Source organism: Myxocyprinus asiaticus, chromosome 15 (genome assembly GCF_019703515.2).
Source record: "Myxocyprinus asiaticus isolate MX2 ecotype Aquarium Trade chromosome 15, UBuf_Myxa_2, whole genome shotgun sequence".
In the NCBI taxonomy this organism is placed as follows: domain Eukaryota; kingdom Metazoa; phylum Chordata; class Actinopteri; order Cypriniformes; family Catostomidae; genus Myxocyprinus; species Myxocyprinus asiaticus.
This window is the reverse complement of record NC_059358.1, coordinates 4,263,831-4,291,478: the sequence shown is the minus strand read 5'-3', so window position 1 is coordinate 4,291,478 and position 27,648 is coordinate 4,263,831. Positions and strand designations below refer to the sequence as shown.

Sequence of the window (27,648 nt, the reverse complement as noted above, 5' to 3'; positions counted from 1 at the left end):
AAAAATGGCTGATATATACAGTCGTCCAAAGTTTGGTCAAAATTTTGGACACACGACTCAGTGCATGCTTCTTATTATCTTAAAATATATTTTATTTTTTCCTTTTATCTTTTATGAATACATGCATTACTTTACAAAACTACAATTTTAATATTTCTTTTTAAGTAAAACTTTAAATGGATGCGTTGGAGCGGATAGTGAAGTAAAAGCAGTCAACAAGTGTCCAGAACATATGGGAACTTCTTAAGGGTTTAGGCTGTTTTGAATAAGCTCAAATATAAGAAAGTTTTCATTTGTTTTCACATTTTTCAGTGCATTTGACTTGTATTGGACAACTTCACAGCAACAAACAACACACAATTGCTGGAATTAACATTGAATAACATTTTTTTAATTTTGAATATGAATTTTACACATTTAATTGTTTGATGATTTCACTATTGTTCTAAAACGTGGAAAATAGTAATAAATAATGAGTGGGTGTGTTTGACTGTAAGGGTGCATAATCGTTTTTGGGTTTTTTAAAACTTGCAAGAATACACAAAATACCTTAAATTAAAAAACATTTTTGAAATTTTTTAATTCTTTACGTTTACTCAAAAATGAAAATTCTCTCATTATTCACTTACCCTGATGCCATCCCAGATGTGTATGACTTTATTTCTTCAGCAGAACACAAATTAAGATTCCTTATAATGCAAGTACATTGGTGCCAGCACTTTGATGGCCCAAAAGTCACATTTAGGCTGCATAAAAGTAATCCACACGACTCCAGTCGATCAATAAATGTCTTCTGAAGCAATTCGATAGGTTTATGTAAGAAAAAAGTTGTTAATTAAAATGTTTTAAACTTTAAATTGGTGCTTCCATCCAGGGCTCTGATGCTGTTTGAAATGAACTAACTCTCATGTGATGTTCATTCTTCTGTTGTAAATAAGCGCCGTTTCTGAATTCTCGCATTAACTCGCCAACACGCTTACATCACACGACAGCTACGTGATGCATCAACTTCTGGCAGGAAGCATTTTTATTTATTTTTTTATGCCCTTTTTCTCCCCAATTTGTAATGCCCAATTCCCAATACTTAGTAGGTCCTCGTGGTGGCACGGTTACTCATGGTTACAGTCCCAGTTGCCTCTGTTTCTAAGACAATCAATCTGCGTATCTTATCACGTGGCTCATTGTGCATGACATCACGGAGACTCACAGCATGTGGAGGCTCATGCTACTCTCCACGGTCCATGCAAAACTTACCACACGCCACATTGTAAGCGAGAACCACAAATCACGACCACGAGGAGGTTACCCCATGTGACTCTACCCTCCCTAGCAACCGGGCCAATATGGTTGCTTAGGAGACCTGGCTGGAGTCACTCAGCACACCCTGGATTCAAACTCGCGACTCCAGGGGTGGTAGTCAGCGTCAATACTCACTGAGATACCCAGGACCCAGGAAGCACTTTTTAAAAATGAATAACGTTTTAATTATCAATTTATTTTATACTCAAATGTATATACTTGCTTCAGAAGACATTCATTGATTGATTGATGTGGATTACTTTATTGCTGCCTAAATATGACTTTTGGACCATCAAAGTACTGGCACCAGTTTACTTGCATTATAAGGACCTGACAAAGCTCTATCTTCTTCTAAAAAATCTTCATTTGTGTTCTGCTGATAAAAGACAGTCACACACATCTGGGATGGCATCAGGGTAAGTGAATTTTGGGTGAACTATTCCTTTAACTTTTGGGGGAAAAAAGTTTATATATCAGTCTATCATTACTTTGTATGAAAAGCAAAAGACATAAGTCACACAAAAAAAAGCATTTATATTTCCAGGTGATAAAGACATTAAAAACGAATGAATCTGTAAACACTCTGAAAAAGTGCAGGACACAACCTGAAATCAAAAAAGCAAACTTTTTACCCTTAATTACTCTAATAAAACGTTCCAGCCCGGTATTACTACAGTAACCTGGTACTGCCCTTCTAATATAATGGGGCACAGTGTGTGACCTGTATCTGCATAAATTGGCAGCACCAGAAATTAGTTTATAATGTCCATGGCCAAATCATGTGAGTAATAACAACAAGCCAGTGTCTGTGCTCTCCTTTAGCAGCAAACATTCAGGATGCCTCCAAATAGTGATACACTTGAATCATCCTTTATACTCTTAATTCTAAAACAAGGTACACAAGCTGGCTAATATGAGATTTTAGGGAAGTCTAAATATAACTGGATCGTGTTATGCTGGCAGCTCAGAGCAAAGGCCTTATAAACATGCCAGTACTGAGCGGACTGAAGAATAAGGCAAATATTTGATGCTGCTGATGGAATTTACAGTTATAATAACTTTAATTGATATTGATATTATTTGTGGTGGAAGCTAACCAGCTCAAAAATCTGAAAATTAAAAGGACTTTTTTAATTAAGTAAATTAAATTAAAAAAAATAATTTAAAAAAATCATTATTTACTCCCCCTCATTTTGTTCCAAATCTATATGATGTAATTCTTTCCACACTCAAGAAAATAATTTTAAGATTTACACATTTCAATTTTAAATATAGAAAAAATGTCATCAAATTGAGTAATCTTTAATAAAAATAAAAAAAATAAAAACAATTAAAAAAAATATTTTAAGTTTTATTAATAAAATTTTGTTAAACATAACACATTTAAAGTTTATGGATTTTATATATATATATATAAAATTGAAATAAGTTAATCCTACAAATATTCTAAAATATTTTTTGAGTGCAATAAATAAAGGTTATTACAAAGAGGGGATTATCAGTAAATAGCAAATTACATTTTCTGTTTCTCACACAAAGCTATCAAATGACTTCAGCAGACTAGGAATATAGAAAATGAGTTACATGAACAACTTATTTAATACTTTTTTGGTGTTTCTTTTTTTATTTTTTTATCTTTTTGAGCTTTTCAACAACTTTCATTGTATGAAAAAGTGCTACGTAATTTTTTTTTCATTTATCTTTTTAATTCTCCTTTTATGTTCCACTGAAAAAAATAACAGCTCATTGGTTTGGAAAGACATGAGAGTGAGGAAATAATTTAAAATAATTTAAAATAATTGTTTTGGTGACCTATTTGTTTAAGAAATTAATTGTTATGACTTCATGAATCATTTAGAGGTAGTCAGTTGAAAGAGATTTGTACAAAAATTGAGAAATAAAATGTAAAATCTTATAGATTTTATGAAACGCTAAAGAAGTGTTTTGGCAAATGATAAATGATAAAAAGATGCCTAAAATTTTTGCCAAAAATCTTTTGTGTTCTGCAGAGAATATAAATCACGCAGGTTTGGAACAAGATGAAAGTGAGTCATAATAAAATTTATTTATTTATTTATTTATTTGTTATTTATTTTGTGAACTATTTCTTTAAGGACTAAAGTGTTAATTTCAGAGGTAGTCAGACGAAGAGGTTTGTATAAAAAATAAAATGCACAGCCTTTACAGATTTTATGACGTGCAAAAGAAGCATTATGGCAAATCATCAAAATATTAATATTTCAACAGCAGATAAAAACAGATTAACATGGTCACTATAAACTATTGTTGTTTGATAAAGAGCTCCATAAAGATTCTACAAAATTTCATCTTTTGTGTTCCAGAGAGAAAATAACACCATACAGATACTGAAAATGAGTAATAATAATAAAAATTGTAAATATTTTTTGGTGAACTATTCCCTTAAGGACTAAAGGTTAACATTTGGAGGTGGTCAGCTGAAAGAGATTTGTAAAAAAAAAAATAAAGAAATAAAATGCACAATCTTAAAGATTTTATGAACTGCTAAAAGAAGCGTTATGGTAAATCATCAAAATATAAATATTTCAACAGCAGATAAAAAAAACAGATTAAGCACATGGAATCTCTCCAGAGTTATGAACAATAATCGCAAGGACACAAACATGTGTCTTAACTGACAGCGTGCACAAAGACAAGGCTGTTCCTTTCAGTATCGCCAGAAAGTGAGAGAGAAAACAACAAACCAAATATTGGGTAATAATCAAAGCTCTCTCATAATCTCCCTCATTTCTGCGCTCTGATGCTACGATATACCTCTCGGTTGTCTTCTTTGGCATTAAAAACTGCTGGGGGAACACACGCTTTTGCAAATTGAAAAGGTTGTAAGAAAGCATTCACAGGCCCTGTTCGCAGCAGAGCACCAGAGTCCCTCCTGTGGAATTCGGCTCCAAGCACGCTGGGATTAAGAGCACAATAGGTGAGAGAATGTGGGCTAAGGGGAGGGGAGGTAATACCCCACGGCACGGTGGGCGCTGGCACTCCATCACGACTGTGTTTGAATGAGAGCAGCGGTGCGTTGGCCTCTCTATTGCTGTACGAAGAGACGGCTCGCCGCACTCCGCGAGACCGACTTCTGAAAGAGGCCTCTATCTCACTGACCACTTCCGCACAATTACACACTAAACAGAGACGTTACACTGTGTCCTAACCATTATGCATTTGGTAGAAGCATTTATCAACAATGTATTCAAGGTACTCTATCAGTCAAAAGTGGAAAAAAAAACAACTTGACTGAGTTTAAAACATTTTAATCTGAAGGCTTATGCTTGAAATACATTTTGTAGAAAAATATAAATTTCACCTAGATATAAATTTCTTAAAACTGATAAATGTATTGTAAATATATATATATATATATATATATATATATATATATATATATATATAATTTATTTATTTTCCTCCCATTTTCTCACCAATTTGGAATGCCAATTCCCAATGTGCTCTAAGTCCTCGTGGTGGCATAGTGACTCACCTCAATCCGGGTGGCGGATTGAGTTGCCTTCGCGTCTGAGACCGTCAATCCGCACATCTTATCACATGGCTTGTTGAGCGTGTTACGGCATCCACACACAACTCACCACGTGCCCCACGAGAGCGAGAACCACATTATAGCGGCAACGAGGAGGTTACCCCATGTGACTCTACCCACCCTAGCATCCGGGCCAATTTGGTTGCTTAGGAGACCTGGCTGGAGTCACTCAGCACACCCTGGATTCGAACTCGTGATTCCAGGGGTGGTAGTCAGCGTCAATACTCGCTGAGCTACCCAGGCCCCCCAAAATATATTTTTTTAAATGGATGAGTTCAAAATGAAATCAAATCATTGATAACAAGGGGAAAACAGCCAAAAAAGGCAAAGGATAGCAACTTCGAAGAAGTCTTTTTTTTTTCCATCTGTGTTATTTAAACATTTTCATGACTTATTATTTTAAAATGGGGAAAATAGTCATAAAAGTCACAAAAGTCGCTTGTGTGCTCGTGTTGGTCTGTCTTTTAACTCGGTTCACTATGCTCACTATGCAACTAATATATATTTTAGACCTCAGTCTGATTTTCACTTATTGATTTTCATTTTGTGACTATTTGACTCCTGAAGTATTTCAAGTTTGCTTGAGTGAAAAAATAGCAAACATAAATAATGAGCAGGTTTCTGTGAACTATATATTTGATAGTACACTCCCTGGAAATCAAACCGATGTACAATCAAACTCAATTCGAGGTACAAAAACAAGTAACCAACAGAATGTCTCTAACGACATGCAATAAAAGTGATCTCTTCCATGGAATGTTTTTGTCCTAACTAATCGTGACAACCAGCAGGACATTTTGTTGGTCACTTTGTTTCTATTTCTGCAGTATCAATAGCTTCGCTCAATGTGAAATCTCATTGGTCTACAGTAGGAATGTCATTAAATATTGATATATCAACTATTGATTGCCATTTTAATTTCTCTATACGTTTTTAGGCATCGATACATTAACATTAGCTGCGTTTTCACACCTAGTTCATTTGAGCACTCCAATCGCTCTTAGAGCAGTATAACGTGTATATGTGAACAACCCAAGTGGTCTCACACCCCACTAAAAGGACCCAAAAGCGAACTGTACAGTTTGTTTGTGGGTCCTTTTGTGGTTCGATTGATTTGTGCAATGTGAAAGCGAAGAGGTACCAATCCGCTTTGCATTTTATGACATAAGTACCTCGTGGTTTGCCATACAAAGCTGCATTACATACTTCATATTCCAGTCAAAATTTACTGTCTACATATGGGAATTTTAAGCAAATATAGATAAAACATGATTACCATGATGTGTTTTTGTGTCTCATATTACGTTTTTGTTGTATTATTTGAGCACCTAAAATGAACGGACCGGCCGCATTAGAGCAGAGCAGTGCGTTAAGATGAATTGCTTTAAAGTGCTCTGATGTGTGTCCTGTATATGGAGGTTCGTGCCAAACTCAGACGAAAATACAAGCGAGGATTTTTATAGTTTCACTTTAATTTTATTTGCGCAATGGCAGACATTCTTGGCTCATACACACAATGTAAATGACACGCAGGAGGAGACGCTTGCTCCATTACTCTCGAGATGATAGATAAAGAAACATATTTTCAAATGCACATAGAATTACAAATGTTTTCCTTCATGCAGGTTTTATCGGAGAGCCTTAACATAACATGAGAGAGTGAAGAATTTAGGACAGAAATACAGTATACATTATTACTACTGCATAATGTAATATAATTGGCGGTGTTGTCCGGGTTTCATAAATGATATAACATATAAAATCTTTTTTAAAGCCTTAAAAGTAATCATATAGCCCCATTTTATTACATGACTTCAAGTTAAATATCAATAAATTATAGTGTAGGCCTATCTGTCATAAGCATACGAACACTTTAAGAAGTATGACAATTTGTATGACAATTGCTTATCATAATAATCAATTATGCAATTATTTATGAAAAATTATTGTCAGCCAAATTTTACAATCGTGACAGTCCTAGCTGCAATGGGGTCTGAGTTCTTGAGGAGCTGTGGTGTGAACAACAAGGGGTCTGAGACCACAATAATGTGAAGAGGACCAAAATAGAAACTGGGTCCTCTTTTAAGTCCACTTACATTGTGAACACCAAAAGAGGTCATTTGTGGCTGGTTCCCTTTCTGGTTCACTTTAACAGAACTGGGCTTGGTTCACTTAAAACGTACTGTATGTGAAACCACCCTAAATCCTAATCTGTGTACTTTCCAATTCACTGTCAGTCAGCCTTCCATTTAATGTAGTCTGGTGTAATAGCTTTGTGAGACCACAAGGGGCTAATATAACATTTACTGTACTTAATACTGAAGGATGTATGGATACAGTGCAGATGGCAGTCCAGAGTTGTGAATCTAGTCACCATACACACAAAAGTTATGAAGGTTTTTGTGCTTCAAGAGTGAACAAAGTGACTGATGAGTTTGCAGGTTAGTGTATGAAACTGGTATAACTGCTCAAACTGAAAAATTAGAAATGGCAAAAAAAAATGTATGCAATTTTCTGTATGTATTATTCATTCAAGCTGTCAAACCACAAAAAGACATACTTGTAACTGAAAATACATTGTGTATAAAAGACTTTACCAAAGTTGTAAGAACAACTTTGTAACAAAAACTATTGTGCAACGATAAGCCCTATTTATATCTGAAAATGCAGATGTACTGTAGATCGATAATCATCGGGAAAATGTTATGATTATCAATGCATGAAAAAGGCACTGATCCCAAACCATATCTATAGTATATTAAGTGTAACGGAAGCCAGCTGGTATGTGATAGTTGTGCGGTATGTGTAAACCTCACTCCCCTGGCCTCAAGAGATGCACTAGCAACTGACACTAGGGGCTTTAGCATTTAGTCTCCTCGTTAGCGTGCCCGCCTCCCATGCCGGCTGACACTGGTTCGAATGCTGCTCGGAGCAGGTCGAGCAGGACTGGTTACAGTGGTGCCGTGACCCGGATGTGAGTGAGGTTTAGGGTGGTGAGTGAAATGGGAGCCAGCTGGTATGTGATAGCTGTGCGGTATGTGTAAACCTCACTCTCTTGGCCTCAAGAGGCGCACTAGCGACTGACGCTAGGGGCTGCAGACTTTAGCCTCCTCATTCGCACCCATCTCCCATGCCGGCTGACGCCGGTTCAAGTCCCACTCGGAGCGGGTCAAGTAGGACCGGTTACATAAGCATCATATACTATTTACATTCAGCAGACACTTTTATCCAAAGTGACTTACAAATGAGGAGTAGAACAAGCAATGTGCCAACCGATATTTACAAAAATTAAAAAGGGGCATTTGATGGAAATTCAGGAAACATTTAGTCAAGAGTGTTTGTTGGTTGCATATAATGTGTATTTGTTGTATTTAGGCAGGCTATGTCATCTAAAAGACGAGAATTGTCACCTTCACGTGCAGTTATGGCATTACTGCCATCGCAATTCAAACATGGCACGTGCACTCATGAATAACGAGGTAGGGAGGGTGTCACGTGACCTACCTAATGTGGTGGCACGTGGACTGTCGTGCAGGACACACGACCCCAGGTATCCCTCCAGCTGGGAGGGCTGGCGCACAACTGTGCAGGCAAACACAAGCACACAAACACGCAACACATGCATTCACAGGTTTGCAGAGAGAGTGAGAAAGTGTTAGTGGATCACGTGTGAACAGGAAACAATAGACAGATTTCGAGAACAGCAGCATAACCTGACTGCTTGACTGACGGGTGGATGTTTGAACACTTTAAAATCTAAAAATCAGATTGCTGTTTTATGCAGCATGACAAATATTGAATTTCACACATCACAGAAAGTCCATTTGCCCTAAACATAAATCTATATTCCAAAGTTTAATAGTTGCATACAAAAGTACAAGTTAGATTGAATTTTAACTGAACCTAAAGAACAGAAAAATATATGAAATGTTTCAAAAAATAATAATTTTGAAGGTTACATAGGTCTTACGTAGGTTCAATACCTTAAGATCAGCACAGGCAGACAGACAGATAAAACGACAGATCGATAGATAGCCCTGACTGTAACACAAGTCCTGGTGTAATTTTGACAAATGTTTGTTTGCAACATTCTGCTTACCTATCATGTCTTTTGTCTTCTTGAAATGTTTATACCAGCGTCCAAATTCTTGACACTTCGCCGCAGAAACATTTGCATAGTAAGTGCTGTTAACAATTGAAGAAATCATACTCTGCAAAAGAGAGACACAGAGAGGAAAATGACTTTTCAAATTCACTTTTAAATACAGTACTATCACAAAAGCTTGTCAAACATGCTGCACTACGTACATAGACAACACCACTGTGTATGCATTATACTGCTTCATATCTTGATGTAACAAAAACGGTAAGAAATGTGAATCATGCATTAATATAAATATTTGCAGTAAAGCATCTCGGCAGTGATATTAAGCAAAAGAATACATGTCCCTTTTAAACAAATGCCACAGAGTATGAAAGACAGTTCAATGAGTTACAGAAAGACAAAGAACAGCAGGATGTATACAGGAAGATCTGTAATGCAGACAACAAGGCAGATAATGCATTGGGGACCTCTGCTCTATATGAATACAACTCATTTTCACAATCTGTTTTCAGTACACTGAGACCACACGAGTTCATGTCTCCATGCTGCCCTAACACCATGTTTTTCTCATTTTTCGTCTATTCAATTACAGTACATTCCACTCAAAAATGCTGAGATTCACACCTTAATGGCCTTAGGCTACCTAATGCAGAAATTGTTTTGATGGTTATAAATATTCAAAAGATGAAACCATCTGTTTTAAAAATTACAGGTACGCCGGCTTTATCATTTTTATTACATGAGCACTTGGGGACGTGGAGGGGGGGAACTGGGGGGTTTGTGGCTTAGAATATCCTCAGTAAAGAACACAACACCTTTATGGAATACTTTAGCATTCCTTTTCCCTAAAGTTCCAACACACTGTGGAGCAGGCCTAAAGATGCACTCTTACAAATAAACAATATTTAAGCTGTTGTTTTTTTTGGAGGACTTCAACAAAAAACCTTCATAAAAAAAATAAAAAAAAACCTTGTAATGAAAAAACACCGTTTGTTGTGTAGGGTTCTTGAGTTGCTATATGGTCATTTGGAGAATTTGTAACATAGGAAGAGTGAAGCCCTCTTCGGTTCCTTGAAGCACCAGTACATAGATGGTTTTCTAAAGAACCATGAAAGTGAAAAAGGTTCTCCTATGGCATTATACTGAACAAAATAGTATTTCCAATGGCATCATATGGAATTAAAAGGCATCTCCTGTGGCATAATTTGGAATATAAAAAGGATCTCCTATGGAATCATATGGAATTTAAAAAGGTTCTCTTATGGCACTATATTAAACTTAAGGTTTTATGGCATCATATAGAGCCTAAACAGGTTTTCCTATGGCATCATATGGAATTTAAATGGGATCACCTATGGCATCATATGGAATTAAAAAAGGATCTCCTATGGCATCATATGGAATTTAACAAGGATCTCCTATGGCATTCTGCAGAACCTAAAAAGGGTAATTCTGCTGCATTGTAAGGAACTTAAAAAGGTTCTCTTGTGCCATCATATGGAACTAAAGGTCCTATGGCATCATATGGAATTTAACAAGGATCTCCTATGGCATTATATGGAACTTAAAAAGGTTTTCCTATGGCATCATATGGAACTTAAAAAGGTAATATGCAACTTATGGTTCTATGGCATCATATGGAACTAAAAAGTTTCTCTTGTGGCATCATATGGACTTTAAAAAGGATCTCCTATGGCATCATATGGAATTTATAAAAGGTTCTCATATGTCATCACATCGAACTTAAAAAAAAATTCTTATGGTATCATATGGAACTTAAACAGGTCATTTGGAACTTAAGGTTCTATGGCATAATTTGAAACCTAAAAAGGTTATTCTAAGGCATCATTTAGACTCTTATGGCATCATATGGAATTTATAAAAGGTTCTCATATGGTATCATGTGGCACTTAAAAAGGACCTCCTATGGCAGTATATGGAACTGAAAAGGTTCATCTGTGGCATCATACTCCATAAACAGGTGCACAGTTCACCAGGAAAAGGCAAAAGAGGGTTAACTAAAGTACACACACCACTGTGTATGCTTGAGAAGGACTATTAACCTTTACTGCCAAAGCTCATGCTGCTGTAGAAATGAAAAGTGTATTAATGTATCCCGAGGAGCAGAAGACCCTCTCCTAGAGCAGGAGAGGAATATGAAACCACAGTGAGCTCTCCAAGATGCTGCCAGGCTGATAGGAGGCCCGGGAGCTGCACTGTTGAAGACCAGTAGGCGTTTTAAATGTCATCCCTTTTTATCGCTCACTCAAAACAACAATCATCAGCGATAGTAATGGTGGAAGGGAGTTAACCAACCAATAAAATCAACCAACAATAGCAGAGGGAAAAAAAAATGAAATTCATCATGATTTGTTTGATATCTACTATTCTGGTTATGAGTGTGCCAGTCATGTTGGGCAAAACGTTTAAATCTTGGCAGAGTTCCTTATTGGGTACAGTTCTGCATGTTGACACAGATGTTGAGGAAAACACTGTTCATTAATCACTCGACTCACAGTGTACAACACGCCACATCTCCTGAGCCCGTACGCCACGGCAACACCCAACAAACCAGGCGGATGAACGCAGCTGAGCCTCACTGTACTGCACGCCAGGAGCCATCAACAGGTAAAATGGATAAGCCCCTTTAAATGATAACCATCAGAAGGCCTTATCAGCCCAGGAAGTCTGTCTCTGCGTTATCAGCTTAAACAATCTATTTGACTTTCCGTCACGGGAGAGGTACATTAAAATGCTCATCTGACCTGGCACTCCCTGTTACAACTTCCTTGTTCTGAGCGCTTCGTTCCTGTAGCTAAACTGGTGGAGCAAGGTTATGGGTTTGATTCCCAGGGAACATATGAACGTATGAATTGATAAAATGTAAATAACTGAAAATCCTAAAAGTTGCTTTGGACAAAATGCTCTGCCAACCCCGCAGAAAATATCAGCTCAACCAGTATGCAATTCTCATGCTGGTCTAGGCAGGTTTATGCTGGTAAGGTGCTGGTCTAGGCTGTTTTATGCTGGTAAGGTGCTGGTCTAGGCTGGTTTATGCTGGACCAGCTGGAAAAAGCATTGCTAGCTTGTTAGTGGTGTGGACCAGTATTCAAAATACAACATATGCTGGAGACTAGCAACATAAATGTGAAATGTTCAAACCTGTCTACCTCAGGAGAGACTATTTGCATTGTGTTGGATTTGTGGCTAGGAATAAAACTATGCTCTACAAGTTGAGCTACAGTAACCATACATCACACAAGAAACCTGTCAGCAACAAGTTGAATTATATTCTACAAAGAACAATATAAATGCTGCATATGTTTTTTTTTTTTTTTTAAAGTATCTTTAGAATAAACATGTGGGGGTTGTGTTCAGTCCAGGTGACCTGCTTTTTCAGGTGAACAGCAGTTGTGGTTAGCAGGAAGAATAGGAGAAATCTGGAAGATATTCGGGAACTGCAAACTTTTATAGGATTAGTTAATTATAAATGGAGAACAATGAGAATTACGGCATTTGGTTGGGGGGGGGGTTCCCACAGCTTATGTAACCGTTTATGTTTATACGCTTGCAGTAGTAGCCTTCATTATACGGTATGGATGTGTAAAACTACATACTTTCAAAATCAACTGAATTATGACTAGTAAGGAAGACCCATCTCTGCTGAAAAAACATCTTAAACCTGCCTAATCTGTTTTGCTGGTCTTAGTTGGTCTCCTAGCCTTGCTAAGCTAGCTCTTTGCTGGTTTTAGAGGGGTTTTGGACACTTTTTATTGGTCAGGCTGGGAGAACAGCAGAAGACCAACTTGGCCATGCTGGGAGACCAGCTATTGTAAGTGCAGCAAACCAGCTTAGGCTGGTTTAAGGTGCTTAAGGCTGGTCCATTTGCAGGTTTTAAATGATCAGGCTGGGAGAACAGTGGAAGAACGGTTTGATCAGGCTGTGAGACAAGCTAAAGACTGACTTGGCCATGCAGTGAGACCTGCTAAGACCAGCAAACATCCTTAGACTGATTTAAGGTGTTTAAGGCTGATCTATTCATTGGTTTTAAAGGGTTTAGGGCACTTTTCAGCTTGCCAGACTTTGGAGACCTGCTAAGACCTACAAACTAGAAGAGGCTGGTATAAGGCATTTAAAGCTGGTCCATTTTCTGGTTTTAGAAGGGTTTTAGAGCGATTTTGGGCACTTTTCAGCAGATCAGACTGGGAGAATAGCTGAAGACCAACTTGGCCTGGCTGGAAGACCAGTTAAGACTAGCAAACCACCTTAGGTTGGTTTTAACTGTTTAAGGCTGGTCTGTTTGCTGGTTTTTAAAGGGTTTAGGCACTTTTTAAGCAGATTAGGCTGGAAGATCAGGCTGGGAGAACATTTAAGAACAGAAAACGATGTTAGACTGGATTAAGGTGTTTAAGGCTGGTTTTTGTGATGGGTTTTGATGGGTTTCGGGCACTTTTCTAGCTTGGCCCGACTGGGAAACCGGCTGAAGATCAGCTTGGCCAGGCTCAGAGACCAGCTAGACCAGCTGAAGACCAGCTAGGCCAGGCTGGGAGACCAGCCAACCATCTTAGTCTGGTTTAAAGCTGATATATTTGCTGGTTTTAGAGGGTTTTATGGGCACTTTTCAACTTGGCCAGATGGGGAGACCAGCTAAGTCCGGCAAACCACTTTAGATGAGTTTAAGGCTGATTTGTTTGCTTGTGGTTTGCTGGTCTTAACAGGTCTCCCAGCCTGGCCAAGTTGGTCTTCAGCTATTCTCCCAGTCTGATCTGCTTAAAAGTGCCCATAATCCCTCTAAAACCCCTCTAAAACGAGGAAACGGACCAGCTTTAAATGCCTTATACCAGCCTCTTCTAGTTTGTAGGTCTTAGCTGCTCTCCAAAGTCTGGCCAAGCTGAAAAGTGCCCTAAACCCCTTTAAAACCAGTGAATATATTAGCCTTAAACACCTTAAACCAGTCTAAGGATGTTTGCTGGTCTTAGCAGGTCTCACTGCATGGCCAGGTCAGTCTTTAGCTTGTCTCACAGCCCGATCACACCAGTCTTCCACTGTTCTCCCAGCCTGATCATTTAAAACCTGCAAACGGACCAGCCTTAAGCACCTTAAACCAGCCTAAGCTGGTTTGCTGCACTTACAATAGCTGGTCTCCCAGCCTGGCCAAGCTGGTCTTCAGCTTTTCTCCCAGCCTGACCAACTAAAAAGTGCCCAAAACACCTCTAAAACCAGCAAAACAGATCAGCCTTAAACACTTGAAAACCAGTCTAACCTGGTTTGCTGGTCTTCTAGCCTGGCCAAGCTGGTCTTCAGCTTTTCTCCCAGCCTGACCAACTAAAAAGTGCCCAAAACACCTCTAAAACCAGCAAAACAGATCAGCCTTAAACACTTGAAAACCAGTCTAACCTGGTTTGCTGGTCTTCTAGCCAGGCCAAGCTGGTCTTCAGCTGGTCTTACAGCTTGACCAGCTGAAAAGTAGACAAAAACTCCTCTAAAACCACCAAAGATGCAGCTTAGCAAGGCTAGGAGACCAGCTAAGACCAGCAAAACAGATTAGGCAGGTTTAAGATGTTTTTTCAGCAGAGATGGGGCTTCCTTAAGACCGACTAGTCATAATTCAGTTGATTTTGAAAGTATGTAGTTTTACACATCCATACTGTATAATGAAGGCTGCTACTGCAAGCGCATAAACATAAATGGTAACATAAGCTGTGGACCCCCCCCCCACCACCCCAACCAAATGCCATAATTCTCATTGTTCTCTATTTATTAACCTTTTCTGGAGTATTACCGTTTTCCTAGTTTTTTAGGGATTACCATTCAAAGTACCAATCAGACACTAATCCTATAAAAGTTTGCAGTTCCCAAATATCTCCCAGATCTCTCCCATTCTTCCTGTTAACCACAACTGCTGTTCACCTGAAAAAGCAGGTCACCTGGACTGAAAATAACCCCCACATGTTCCTTCCTAAGTGGCAGACGATGCATCCTGTTCTAACTCGAGAAGCTGCTTGTCTGCAACTAAAATTAGAGAACGACACTCCTTCTCTCAAGCCAGAGAGAGAAATCTGAAACAACAAAAGCGGAAAACTCCCCCCTCCCCCGAAAATTGCAGCACACGAGCATGGGCCACCCAGACTACAGCATGCGCACAGCGAGCAAGGCTCTAATTCAGTGTAAGTACCGGGCCGGTGCTCAGTGGGAATAGCTCACATATGGACTGTAAACAGAGTGATTAGAGAGATGTGGGGCGGCCCGGCCCATGCACTGCCTGAAAAGCACCCTGGGACTCTTTACATCACCACACTCTGCAGTTCTGCTGAACAAAAACACACACACACACACACACACACACACACACACACACACACACACACGCACACACAGGTACCTGCAGGTAAAGAATGGGCTTCCCTAAAATGAAATAGACTACAATTGCTTCTGGATTCTGGTTGAAATGTCTTTCTTTAAATATTTACGGAGAGGTTTTATGTTACACCTGTAACATAAGTAAGAGTAAATTTCACAAGAACATGTCCAGATCACATTTCACCCCCATTTTTTTTTGTTTTTTTTTTTTTTTTTTTGTTGCATTTAGATATTGGTTTCTTACTAAGCACATTTCCCCACATTTTTTTTGTCTTTAATATAAGACAAATTACAGGCAGCACAATAAATACAATGATGTAGTATTAATACGTACAAAAAGATAGTATTTTTTTGAAACTGTATTACAGTAATGAAAATTAGGGTGTGAAAATGTGCTTAACTCTCATTGAAAAAAGATTTCACAATGTAAAAAAAAAAAATTATATAATTTTCATCACAATAATAATCGAAGTTTACTGTAATACAATGATTTTTGTATTTAAATCAACATAAATTTGCAATAACACAATAAATAACCACGATGTATAAATGTGTACAATTTAATTAAATATTATTAATCTTTTTCGCGTAACAGGAATTAAATTTTTCTGCATTATGCTAATGAGAATTGTAAGAAAATGTGAAAAATATACTTAATTTTCATAATGTCACATTTCAAAAAAGCTTAATAGTTCTAAACAGGATTAATTATCTTTATGAAAACTATCATTTCTGCTAACAGTTAAGTACATTAGTTTACATGAACTAGCATTAAAAAATAATTTTATAGCACTTATTAATACTCTTTAATGTTAATTTCAACATTAAATATATATATATATATATATATATTTTTTTTTTTTTTTTTTTTTTTTTTATATGCCAATATTAGTTAATGCACTATGAACTAACATGAACAATGAACAACTGTATTTTCATAAATCCACATTGACCAAGATTAATAAATGTTGTAAAATAAAATTGCTAATTGTTAGTTCATGATACCAAATGCATTAACTAATGTAAACAAATACAACCTTTTTGTAAAGTGTTACCATAATTTATTTTGTTTTTCGGTGAAATATGACCCGGTCACATTCTCGACAGGTTTTGTGAGATTCGCCTAAGATGGTTTCCAGCATGAGAAGCATCATCAAGATCATTGCGCTTTGCCCATTGTTTACACAACAATACCTCACATTCAGAACACCTAGCGCTGCTGCATTCGCAAGAAAATAAAGTGCATTGATCTACTGGCTTGACAATGGCTATTGATTTGGATTTCCATGGCAATTCTGTCCATTTCCACTCTATCAAACTCTGGGCATTTGAAAAGGGACACTTGCAGTCTTGCCAACTAGAGGTGGAAGTTTCCAGCACCTGTGATAAAGGACATTCTTTAGCCAGAGAGCTCTGGTTCATGTCTTTGAGTAACTCCTTGAGGGCATTTCTTACTGTAGAGTGGGTCCACTGCTCTGGCGGAAGATCTTCCAGTTTAGGACAACTGCAGAGAGGGATAGGGCGAGAGACGTTGGGAGAGAGAAAAGAGAGAGAAAGTTAGCACTAAGTCTCAGCCTACAGTCCGTTTCCCCAATGGCGTAGCCAATGGTGGGCTGGGGTGGGCCTGTGCCCACCCAAATTAGACCTAGGACCACCTAGAATATTAAAGATTATTCTTTGACTTCAAATATATATTTATAAAACTGCATAAATGCATACATGCATAAATTCTGATTTGTGAAAATGTGAAAGAACTGTGTGAATGTGCTGCTACTTTGTTGTTTGGGAAAATTTGGTAAAAAACAAATTTGGGCGAGAAACTTGGCCCATCCATTTTTATTGAGGTGTACCCAAAAGTTATTTCCTGGCTACGCCCTTGCGTTCACTGACTAATCTAATGCATATTGCACACAAAACTGGAAAGATCTGACCAAAATTGCCAGTTCCAATGTGATTGGCTAGGATGGTTAAGACAACATTAGGTTTTCTAATCAGGCACTGAATAGAGTATCTAAAGGAAGTTTTGTCAGCCAGTGGAATTGCTTTGAGGGATTTTGACTGAGAGTTGGATTAGCACGAAACAGCTCATAAAAACAAAACAAACCGTTATTGGTCGCTTTACATGTCAATCAGATGGTCTCTTCCCATCAAAGTGGGTGGTTCTTAGCCAGAATAAGCTGCAATGTGGACCAGACCTAATGCGGTTCAATCAAAGGTCTAGTTATGCGAGACTATTGTGCACTGGGTTTTGCTTTCACGCTGCAAGCGTCCCTTTAAGACAGACAGATTTCATTTGGCGCATGTAGCAGATGCATCTGGAGTCTCTCTCTCTCTCTATCTCTCCCGTGATTGTTCTGATTAGTTAATTACTTTATACAACACATCTGCTGTATTGATGCATGAATTATACATCAGCTGCATGTGGCGGGTATTATTTCATGTTACTTCTACCTTCCTGCCTTCGTGTACTTGCTAAAACAATTTAAGATGTTTCCAGCTAGATTCTGAAGCTAGATGTTTGACAAAACGACCTGCATTTACAACTATCTAAATAAAAAAATAAAAAATCACATATTCTAAGCATTTATGTAAATGCATGTTCGAAAAAGGTGCTGCCACCAAATCAGTGGAGAAAACACAGCTGCATTCAGTGTCATTAATGAATGCTTGTTTATTAGGATGCAATAAATGGCACGTTGCCAAGAAAATATCGCAATGCTCAACGTAAAGAACGTTCCGAGATGTTCAATGACAGTATGCATCCCTAATGTAGTGTAACAGCACATTCTTGAACGCATCTTTTATAAATTATCACAAATGGCTTAAAGTGATTGTTTCATAGTTCTTTAAAGGTGAAATTTGTCATTTCTGCACCACTGGTGCCACCAAACAGAATTGCAAAAATAATCACAGGTTTCAAACAAGTTTCCCAAACACTCCCCCCATCTGGGATTGTCATGACAACAAATAGACTATTTATATATATATATATATATTCCATACATTATATCATCCATAGGTCACCCTACTCTAGATATCGGTATCAGTATCGATGACGACTACCTTAAATCTGTCAATGATTTGGAGGTTTGAATATATATTAAGGAAGTAATTGGATTAGAGAAAGTACTGCTGAAATGTGCAATTAACACATCTATGTTTGCAGATAGACACACATGCCAAAAAAAGGAAATATCGCAGTAGGGACACCTTAAAGTGCAAGACAGCTGTAGACCCTCAGGGGACGAGAGGCAGACAGGTGTATATGGATGTCGGCAGAGAGAGGAAGAGGTGTCTGTGTGTGTGTGTGTGTGCCCGCAGCAGTGGCTTGTGGGAAACAGCACTGTATGTGGCAGCTCTTCTCTCTTGTGTTGTGGGTACAGTATATGGGACACACTGACCTGTGAAGCTGGATTTTCAGCGTGACCACATGGTACACATCCTGTAACATGTCTGCCACTGTGGCGTCGGGCGCATCCGTCACATAGGAGAGAGGCACGGGGTTCCACTTGCCCACCTGAATCAAACCTACGGTGAGGGAACATGTACCACACAGGTAAAAGTGATTTACCGCAGACAGGCTATCACACAAAGTATTACAGATTGATACACCATGGTACTTTGGCATATACCGTAGTACTGTTCGAAAATACTCATACACCATGGTATGCACATGGTACTGTATGGTACTTCAAATAGTACCATAATACTGTCAGCATTGTAATGTCCAAATAACAATGGGCTATGTTCCAAAACCCAGTCAGCTGTCTTTGTAGGCAGCATTAAAGGCAGCATTCTGTAGGCACGCTTCCTACGCAAATATGCCTTTTTTTACAGCACTACATGTACAGTATCCTTTGCAGTAAAAGGCAAGAGAGCATTAGGCAAATAGGAAAGTGAATAAAAATCTGATTAAAAATTGACTACTTTACACAATTGTTGTGTGTGCTATGCATTTTAATGTTTATTAGAGTATCACAAATCTTGCATGCTTCTTAGCAGCATGCTAATGACAAACTCTAAGCCATGAACTAAACCAACCAGATCGGAGGTTGGTTTAAACGGATCAAAAAGACAATGGTACAAGGCTGTGTACCTCATCTCTTTCATGAGGGAAGGAACTACAATCCCATGAAGCATTGCTAATGACATAATCGAATGAAAGATAGCAAAATCAATAGCTTTATATTTTTTTTAAGTTGATGATTATAAGTATAGAAACAACATATTTGAAGTTTATCGCAAAACATTCAGATATTTACAAATATTTACGCAGATTGAAAGTGTATGGAGAGCGACTCGATTGCGTCATGCAGAGCTCTTTTGGCGCACTTTGTTAGCCATGGTTCTCTGATTGGTGGATCTTTCTCTTCAGGATTCTTGGGTAGTGTAGTTCTCCACCAGGAATTTGCTATTAAACATGATTTTTTTTGGGACTGGTGGCTTCAACAGCAGCATGTCTCTTTGATTAACAATCTTGGAGATCATGGTAGGCCTGTCTTTAAAGGTTTATTAGTTGTTGTTAATAATCTGTTTTCCTATGGAAAAAATGAATGGGATTTTTCTTCCAGAACCAGACTGATGCGCTCAATGGTTGATTCTTACATGATCACATTTGCTTAATTTGAGGTTACACCCTTGAATACCATGGAACTTATTTTACAGGGGCTCTTAGAGATGCAATTTTCACTCTTTGAATAAACAACTCAACCATATGGTCTCTTTAGACTGACAATAAATGAGTGATTGAAAAAAAAACTAGATTCAGAACATCAAAAGAAGAAATATGATAGACAGCCTGCAATAAATTACAGGCTGAAGGCTACAGCTCTTAAAATAGCCCCCGGTTCCATAAAGAGTGCAATTAGAAACGGCAGGCCCACCTCCACATTCGTTCCCATTGAGAAAAGTGTGATTACAGAGAGGAGGAGAAGCAGAGGTGCACCTGTGTGTTCCTGCTTCTACCCAAAACCCCCTCTGCCCCCCTGGATGGAGGTCAGCCTGAGCTGAACCATGCTGTTGAGAGCAACCAGAACGGCGCCAACAAATCATCTGTTTAGCCTCCAAAAATATCTGAGCATCTGCCTGCCATTCTATGACTCATGAGTGTGATTTAAAGGAAACATGTGAATGTTCTGGAGAAAAAAGGTACTAGACGTGCGTTTCCTGAAGGAAAAAGCAGTGCTTGAAAAAACTGTGTTAAAGTTTCAGGTATATTAAGTTTTAGGCTTTGGTTCTGTGTAAATGGAATGCAGCATCAGAGCCGAGTCTCGTTTTGGCTTCTGTGTCACGCAGAATGATCATTGCATTTTCAAATTTTAATCTTTACCGGAACCCCTCACTCTAACTCATGACATCAACATTTGAGTTTTAGTCTGAGGCTATCGACATGCTAATGTACTCCTAAAAGTTTATCAAATTAACCTTTAGAAGATATATACACATTTAAAATGTATATTCTTTGTCTTCTGGGAAAACAAGCAAAAAGTATTGACGACGCATCTTGCACGCAGATTTTTGGCCAATCAAATGCACTGTAGAATGAAAAGTCCCTCCCCCTAATACCGTCTGCAACCAACTAGCAATTGTGAAAAGTCAAAAGACAATCCCTCTGCCCAAGCTTCATGTTTCAATAGGAATTACGTCGACAGATGAAATGAAGTCAAGCGATGTCACAAGTCATAAAATGTTCTTAAAAAGTGTAATGTTTAAAATAAAAAAATAGTACACCCAAGACTGAAATTATGAACAAAATAAAATTCGAATGGAGTCTGTGAGCAGTTCAGTAAGAGTGGGCAATATAAGATACAATTTATTTAGCAATATTCTTGAACTTTCTCGTTAATAAAAATATATATCACAATATACACATTTTGTGAAAAGTGATTCAAAAAGGTAAAAAAAAAAAAATATGAAAAAGTTCAAGTAAATTAATAAAAAGTATAATAAAAGCGCTCTCCTATATGAGAAAAAGACAAATCTTTTAATGTAAATAATGACGCATAACTATAATATAATAGTTATTATATAAGGTTTATTCCCTACTCATCGTGACAGAAACGATAAAAAAAACAATTCTACTGATTGACACATATCTACCATTAGATATCCATTTAGCCAGTATACAGTATGGCCCATCCCCCTAATTAATTCTGAATTATCCTAATTAATATTCTAAATTAATTGCAGATGTTTCAGATCAATACATGAATAAACCTCACACACCTGAAAGGTTACTTCTAGGCGAATAAACTATTATGTAAAAAAATACCAGACACTACTATAATGTCCAAGAATAATCAGTGTTTATTTCAACGTTTCGGTCATGGCATTTAAACCTTGATGAAGCCTGACGAAGGCTGCATGACCAAAACGTTGCAATAAATAGAAACGTAAGATTACAAAGAAATAAAAGCAATATCTATGTAATATAATAAATGCAGTTATGTGTGTGTTATATCCACATTTTGGCTTGCTGTACCTTTAGCCTGTGCAGCAGAACTGTGCGAGTAACCCAGCGAGAGTAGGGCCATCTCGATCAACTGATTAAAAAGCATGTCCTTTCGGACCAGCACGAATTCAGCATGTTCCTCTTTGCTGTCGAACTCGATGGGGCTCTCGTAATGCTCCACTATGCAAAACACAGGCAGCATGTTACCTGTGAAAACAAGAGAGCACGCTTAACACTCAACACCACCACAGACATACTGCAGTACAACAAGGAAATGCGAAAATGTGCCATATTATAACAACAAAATTATTGCATATTGTTACATGTTAGGTTAAGAATGTCTTGCAAATCATCCTCAGGCTAACAATAAAATCTACTCGCCACCATTATGCTAGAATGTTCTCTTTGGCTGCTATGCAGTTGCTAAGGTGCTTTTACATGTTTTTTTAGAATGTTGCTATGAGGTTGCTAGGGTGGTTCCTGACAAGCCCAATTCATTCTGTAGATAAAGTTTGAGTCGCTTCTTTCATGTAAATCTATGAGATTATTTAGCCTGTTTTAATGTCAAAAATTGCAAATACAGCCACTTTGAAAAGTAATACATTTACATAACATTTTACATTTACCTTTACATTTATGCATTTGGCAGATGCTTTTATCCAAAGCGACTTACAGTGTACTTATTACAGGGACAATACCCCCGGAGCAACCTGGAGTTAACTGCCTTGCTCAAGGACACAATGGTGGTGGCTGTGGGGATCGAACCAGCAACCCTCTGATTACCAGTTATGTGCTTTAGCCCACTACGTCACCACCACTCACATAATAGCACAACTCTCCTCAACAAGCCACATGATTTGAGATATCATTCATGTCTGTAGCACAAACAGGATGCAGGATGAGTAGTGTGCCGAAGATTGCTGATTTTGAAAAAAAAAAGAACCCTAAACCTAAGTATGAGCAATAGTAATAGAAAAGCTTGCCTTAGTAAACACCTCTAATTATCAGCTGATTGTTATTCATTGATGTGATGCTATAATGGTATTACAATAAATCAGCACTGTAACATATATAATAAGATCAGAATGCTGAATGAGGCAAGACGACATCAACAAAACAGCTCTGTTATTTAAACGTGTTAGCACGCTAAAAGGTTACAGCTCTTCGGGGTTTAGCGCTTTATTTATTGTTAAGGTGCTGAAATCACATTAGAATACTTCTTCAGGCAGATCCCAGTACTCTATGCCGTGCAACGGCTCCCAACGTACCACCTCATAGCCTTGAGGTCTACAGGTCTGTGTAAACAGTGTGCTGCTATCAGGGAAAAAACGAAGAATCTCTGTCCAAAGCCTCCATCATGTGTTCGGGTTTACTGTGCAAATATTACATAATACCAGCCAGCTGTAACACTCTGGTGAAGAAATTTCAGGAACTTTGTGATCTCTTTGACCAAATAACTTTATTTTTATGTGGTTTATTAGAGCAGGGGTTTTCAAACTGAGGTCTAGGGATGCCCAGGGGGCCCCCCAGGGTGCTAGGGGGTCCAAAAAAATGTAGATTAAAAAAAGTACAAAAAAATAAAAAATCTGATTTTTTTTTTATTATTACAGATTTGTTCTGAAACTATGGGACTAAAAATGATTATTTTATTCCATTGACAGCCCTAGTTTTAAACTATAAGAAATAAAGACATACAGCATCTGCACAAAATGTCATATATTAATATTTTCTTATATGTAAGAAATAAGGGTGTAACTTCACAGTTCTCTTTGAAACTTATTGTGAAAAGTGCTACAAATAAATGTAAATTAAATTTGAAATGTTTCTCTTCACATGGGGGGCCTGGGTAGCTCAGCGAGGATTGACGCTGACTACCATCCCTGATGTCACAAGTTCGAATCCAGGGCGTGCTGAGTGACTCCAACCAGGTCTCCTTAGCAACCAGATTGGCCCAGTTGCTAGGGAGGGTAGAGTTACATGGGGTAACCTCCTCGTGGTCGCTATAATGTGGTTCTCGCTCTCGGTGGGGCACGTGGTGAGTTGTGTGTGGATGCCGCAGAGAATAGCGTGAAGCCTCCACACGCACTACATCTCCGCGGTAACGCGCTCAGCAAGCCACGTGATAAGATGCGTGGATTGACGTCTCAGATGCGGAGGCAACTGAGATTCGTCCTCCGCCACCCAGATCGAGGCGAGTCACTATGCCACCACGAGGACTTGGGAATTGGGCATTCCATATTGGGGAGAAAATATTGCACATTACTATAAAAAAAAAAAAAAAATGCCAAATTTTCCAGATAAAATTTGAATAATTAATTTTGCTTTAGTACAATGGCACTATAAAAGCCAGCTATTTTTATTTTGCAAACAATATGTCTTTAGAATAATATAATTAAAAATAATTTTTTTCTCACACAGGGGGTCCCTCACAAGAGGATCATCATATTTGTGGGTACTTGGCATCAAAAAGTTTAAATGAGTATGGGGTAAATATCAATGTCGCCTATCCGGGCAGTCATATTAAATCATATTTTTGCTCCTCACAGTCACAGTTTCTTAAGAATGCCGCCGTTTTCTGGAAAACAATCGATAAATAGGGTAATCATAAGCAGATGCCAAGGAATGTGCTGAACCAAAGCTTTTCCATTTTTAATAGATAAAAATCTAACAATAAAGACTGCTGTGTTGGTTCATTTGAGGATCAATACATGCTTTGTTTCCAGATAGCTGAGAAAAGCCCATGGTAAATATTTTTCAGCTGAAAACAATGAATACAGTAGCTTCCAAAGTTCAGCGAGCACTCAGCAAATGTTCTGTATTTCCCATAAATAATAACAGTGATTGCACAGAGACCTATAGAATGTGGACATTGAACAACTAGTTGTTATCGCTAAAGCATTCTCCCATTAACTGTGTACACTGCAGATATCTAAAACATCTGCAGCAGTGATTGGGCTTAAACATTTTCAACAGACTAATATGGGAAATCAGAAACCTATAAATCCTCAGCATTTTTCCTAAGGATTAAAATTCGACAAAATGGTTTATCTGATGCACTTTAGCGAGAGACAAATCCGTACGCAAACAAGTGCTCACGATAAATGCTAAACGTATGCATAGTTACGTGTTTGTAGGAACCTGGAAAACAGCAAAGCTCTTTAATCAGTCTGTACGTCTTGGTCATGCATGACGCGATAAAGCGACAAGCAATAAAAGCCGCCTCTTCTATGAAAAGCTGAGTTTTTCCAAATCAGCTGCGACGCAACAAGTATAGCGAGTGACCAGACAGTGAGTGCATTTACATGCACTTACAATGATTATGCAGACAACGTGTAAGTTTAAACACCTTAAACGTTTTTATCTTTATCGGGGTAAGGTCACAAACGATCAGCACATGTAGACTTTTGCCCATTACCCCAATTATGTGAACGCTGTCATTTGGCGGTTGCTTGGTCTCTATTTGGTAACACTTTATTTTGATGGTCCTTTAAATAGATATTTAACTGACTATAAGTGACTTATCAACTGGCTTGCTATAGCTAGTAAACAGTGTTTCAACAACATTCAGTAGACTTTCAGTAGCCTGTATATAGATCTTTATTAAAGATCTTTTAATGAACTGATGTTCTCAACAATAATGTAAGTAGGTCATTAATAATGATCTATATACAGGCTACTGAAAGTCTACTGAATGTTTGTTGAAACACTGTTTACTAGCTATAGCAAGCCAGTTGATAAGTGACTTATAGTCAGTTAAATATCTATTTGGACCATCAAAATAAAGTGTTACCCTCTATTTTTGCAGCATTGCGCTGGGTAGCCCCGCCCACTGTGAAATCTTATTGGTCAAAAATCCCATTCCACAAAACTGCACATTGAAGGAATATTCTGAGTTCAAATCAAGTTAATCTCAATCGACAGCATTTGTGGCATAATGTTGATTTCCACAAAAAATTATTTCGACTTGTCCCTCCTTTTCTTTAAATAAAGCAAAAATGGAGGTTCCAGTGAAGCACTTACAATGGAAGTGAATGGGGGCCAAGGAATTGTATTGCATCGGGTTAGGACACTGTGTGAAAGGGATAGTTCACTCAAAAATGAAAAATAGGCATCATTAAAAACCTGTATGACTTTCTTTCTTGCATGAAGCACTAAAAAGGCAGAATGTTAAAGATGCTCTTTTCCATACAGTGTGGATGGTGACCACAACTGTCCCTGAATCCACTTTCATTGTATGAAAACAATAGCTTGGACATTTTATCATACATTCCAAAATGTATTACTAAAAAGAAAATTGCACTGGTTTGGAAACACGAGAGGGTGAGTAAATGATGATAGAGTTTTGGGTGAACTATCCCTTTAAATAAAAAGCAAGCTCACCCCTCTTGTGGCATGTCTTCAGGTGATGTCCTGCAGGTTTGAAGGGCACTCCGGAGAGTTTAGCTCCAGTGCTGCCTAGTCGAGACCTTCCCAGCGGGCTTCCGTTCTGTTCCAGGCGGGCCAGCTTGGCTGGAGGGGCCTTGGTGTCGTTCATATTATTGACCATCTCACAGTTCTCCTTCCCCAGGCATGACTCACTGAGATGCTCCATGGTTCTCAGCGCCACTACTCACGGTCACCTGAAGAGCAAGAACACTGCCGTTAGGAGAGCTGGAAGAAGCTTGGTGTCAATCAAGCGGCGATATCACTTATATGCAAATCAGAACTCAATATAAACATCCAAACTTTTTTTTTTCTCCAGTGAATAGTTATAAAGTTTATTAAGCCAAAAGAACACAAAATTTTTTACAGATTCACTGCTTTGGTCAAATAAAATTCCAACTTAAAGAGATAGTTCATCTAAAAATTAAACCCACATGTTGTTCCAAAACTGCATGACTTTCTTGTTTCCGTGGAACACAAGAGGAGAAATTTTGAAAAGTGTTAACGCAGCTCCATACAGTGAAAGTAAATGGTGACTGAGACTGAACATTCTGCATGCATGAAAGTGAGCAATTTTTTTTTTTTTTTTTTTTTGGGTGAACTATCCCTTTAAACTGCATCTCTTCCATGTAGACAGAAATGTCAAATCAAGCTTAATGCTACATGGCGTTTACAATGTTTCATGCAATGGTCATGTTCCCATTCTTCAGTGCATGTATTATGTATGTGTAACCCACTGCAGAATCCCATGCGGAGAGGAAACAAGCTAGTTTTTGTGCAATCGTATATGTGCAGAGGAGTCCACTTCAATGATCAACCCACTGTACAATGAACCTTTCCAACAAGAACAAGAGGGACTGGCCGTAAAATATTCAGCATTTAAAATCTCTTTGTATAGAACTAATGGCGACTGTTCTGAAACACCCTAAATTCCACATGGAAGTAAAAGACACATTTACAAGAGAGAAAATCCTGGTCAAGATTTCAGACATCTCGCTGTTTGCTTTCAAAGACACCTAGTTTTTATTTTTTTTAAAGGTTTCACTTAAATGTCAGCACATAACACAGAGGCCTCGGATTATCCATGATTACAAGATAAAGGACATCCACCTTGTCTCTCCATTGTATTTACACTGATAAGGGAACAAGCATCAGACACCATGACAGACAGGGTTAGATTTCATCAAACAAGCCAAACAAGACATCAGACATGCAACGGTAATTTCCACAGCACTGAACACAAGGTGAACTTCTGAGGCTCTATGTAAAGAACCAATATAACAGGACTAGTGAATATAAAATGTAAAAGCATAAAAGTGGACATGTGCAGCTGACTCTGGGATTCTGAGTTCAGTTTGCTATTTCTAGACGAAATGACTTTCACTGGTGTGACCTGATATGGTCAGGTTGAATCAGTTATATTAAATTAAACACAAACAA

General features: G+C 38.1%; 1 protein-coding gene across 5 annotated transcripts in view; it reads right to left on the bottom strand.

The window, feature by feature from the left end:
* Positions 1 to 27,648, bottom strand: part of LOC127453096 (DNA-binding protein SATB1-like) — a 78,049-nt gene that overhangs the window by 38,576 nt on the left and 11,825 nt on the right. For 2 of the 5 annotated variants that reach the window (XM_051719178.1, XM_051719179.1), the window contains exons 2-7: positions 26,167 to 26,405; positions 21,817 to 21,993; positions 18,737 to 18,863; positions 16,716 to 16,839; positions 8,970 to 9,081; positions 8,375 to 8,452 (exon numbers count right to left, since the gene is read on the bottom strand). In XM_051719178.1, the coding sequence (XP_051575138.1) occupies positions 8,375 to 8,452; positions 8,970 to 9,081; positions 16,716 to 16,839; positions 18,737 to 18,863; positions 21,817 to 21,993; positions 26,167 to 26,377 (829 nt within the window). In that variant the 5' untranslated portion in view covers positions 26,378 to 26,405. The remainder of the gene's footprint in view (positions 1 to 8,374; positions 8,453 to 8,969; positions 9,082 to 16,715; positions 16,840 to 18,736; positions 18,864 to 21,816; positions 21,994 to 26,166; positions 26,406 to 27,648) is intronic. The other 3 variants (XM_051719180.1, XM_051719182.1, XM_051719183.1) reach the window with 3 other exon arrangements.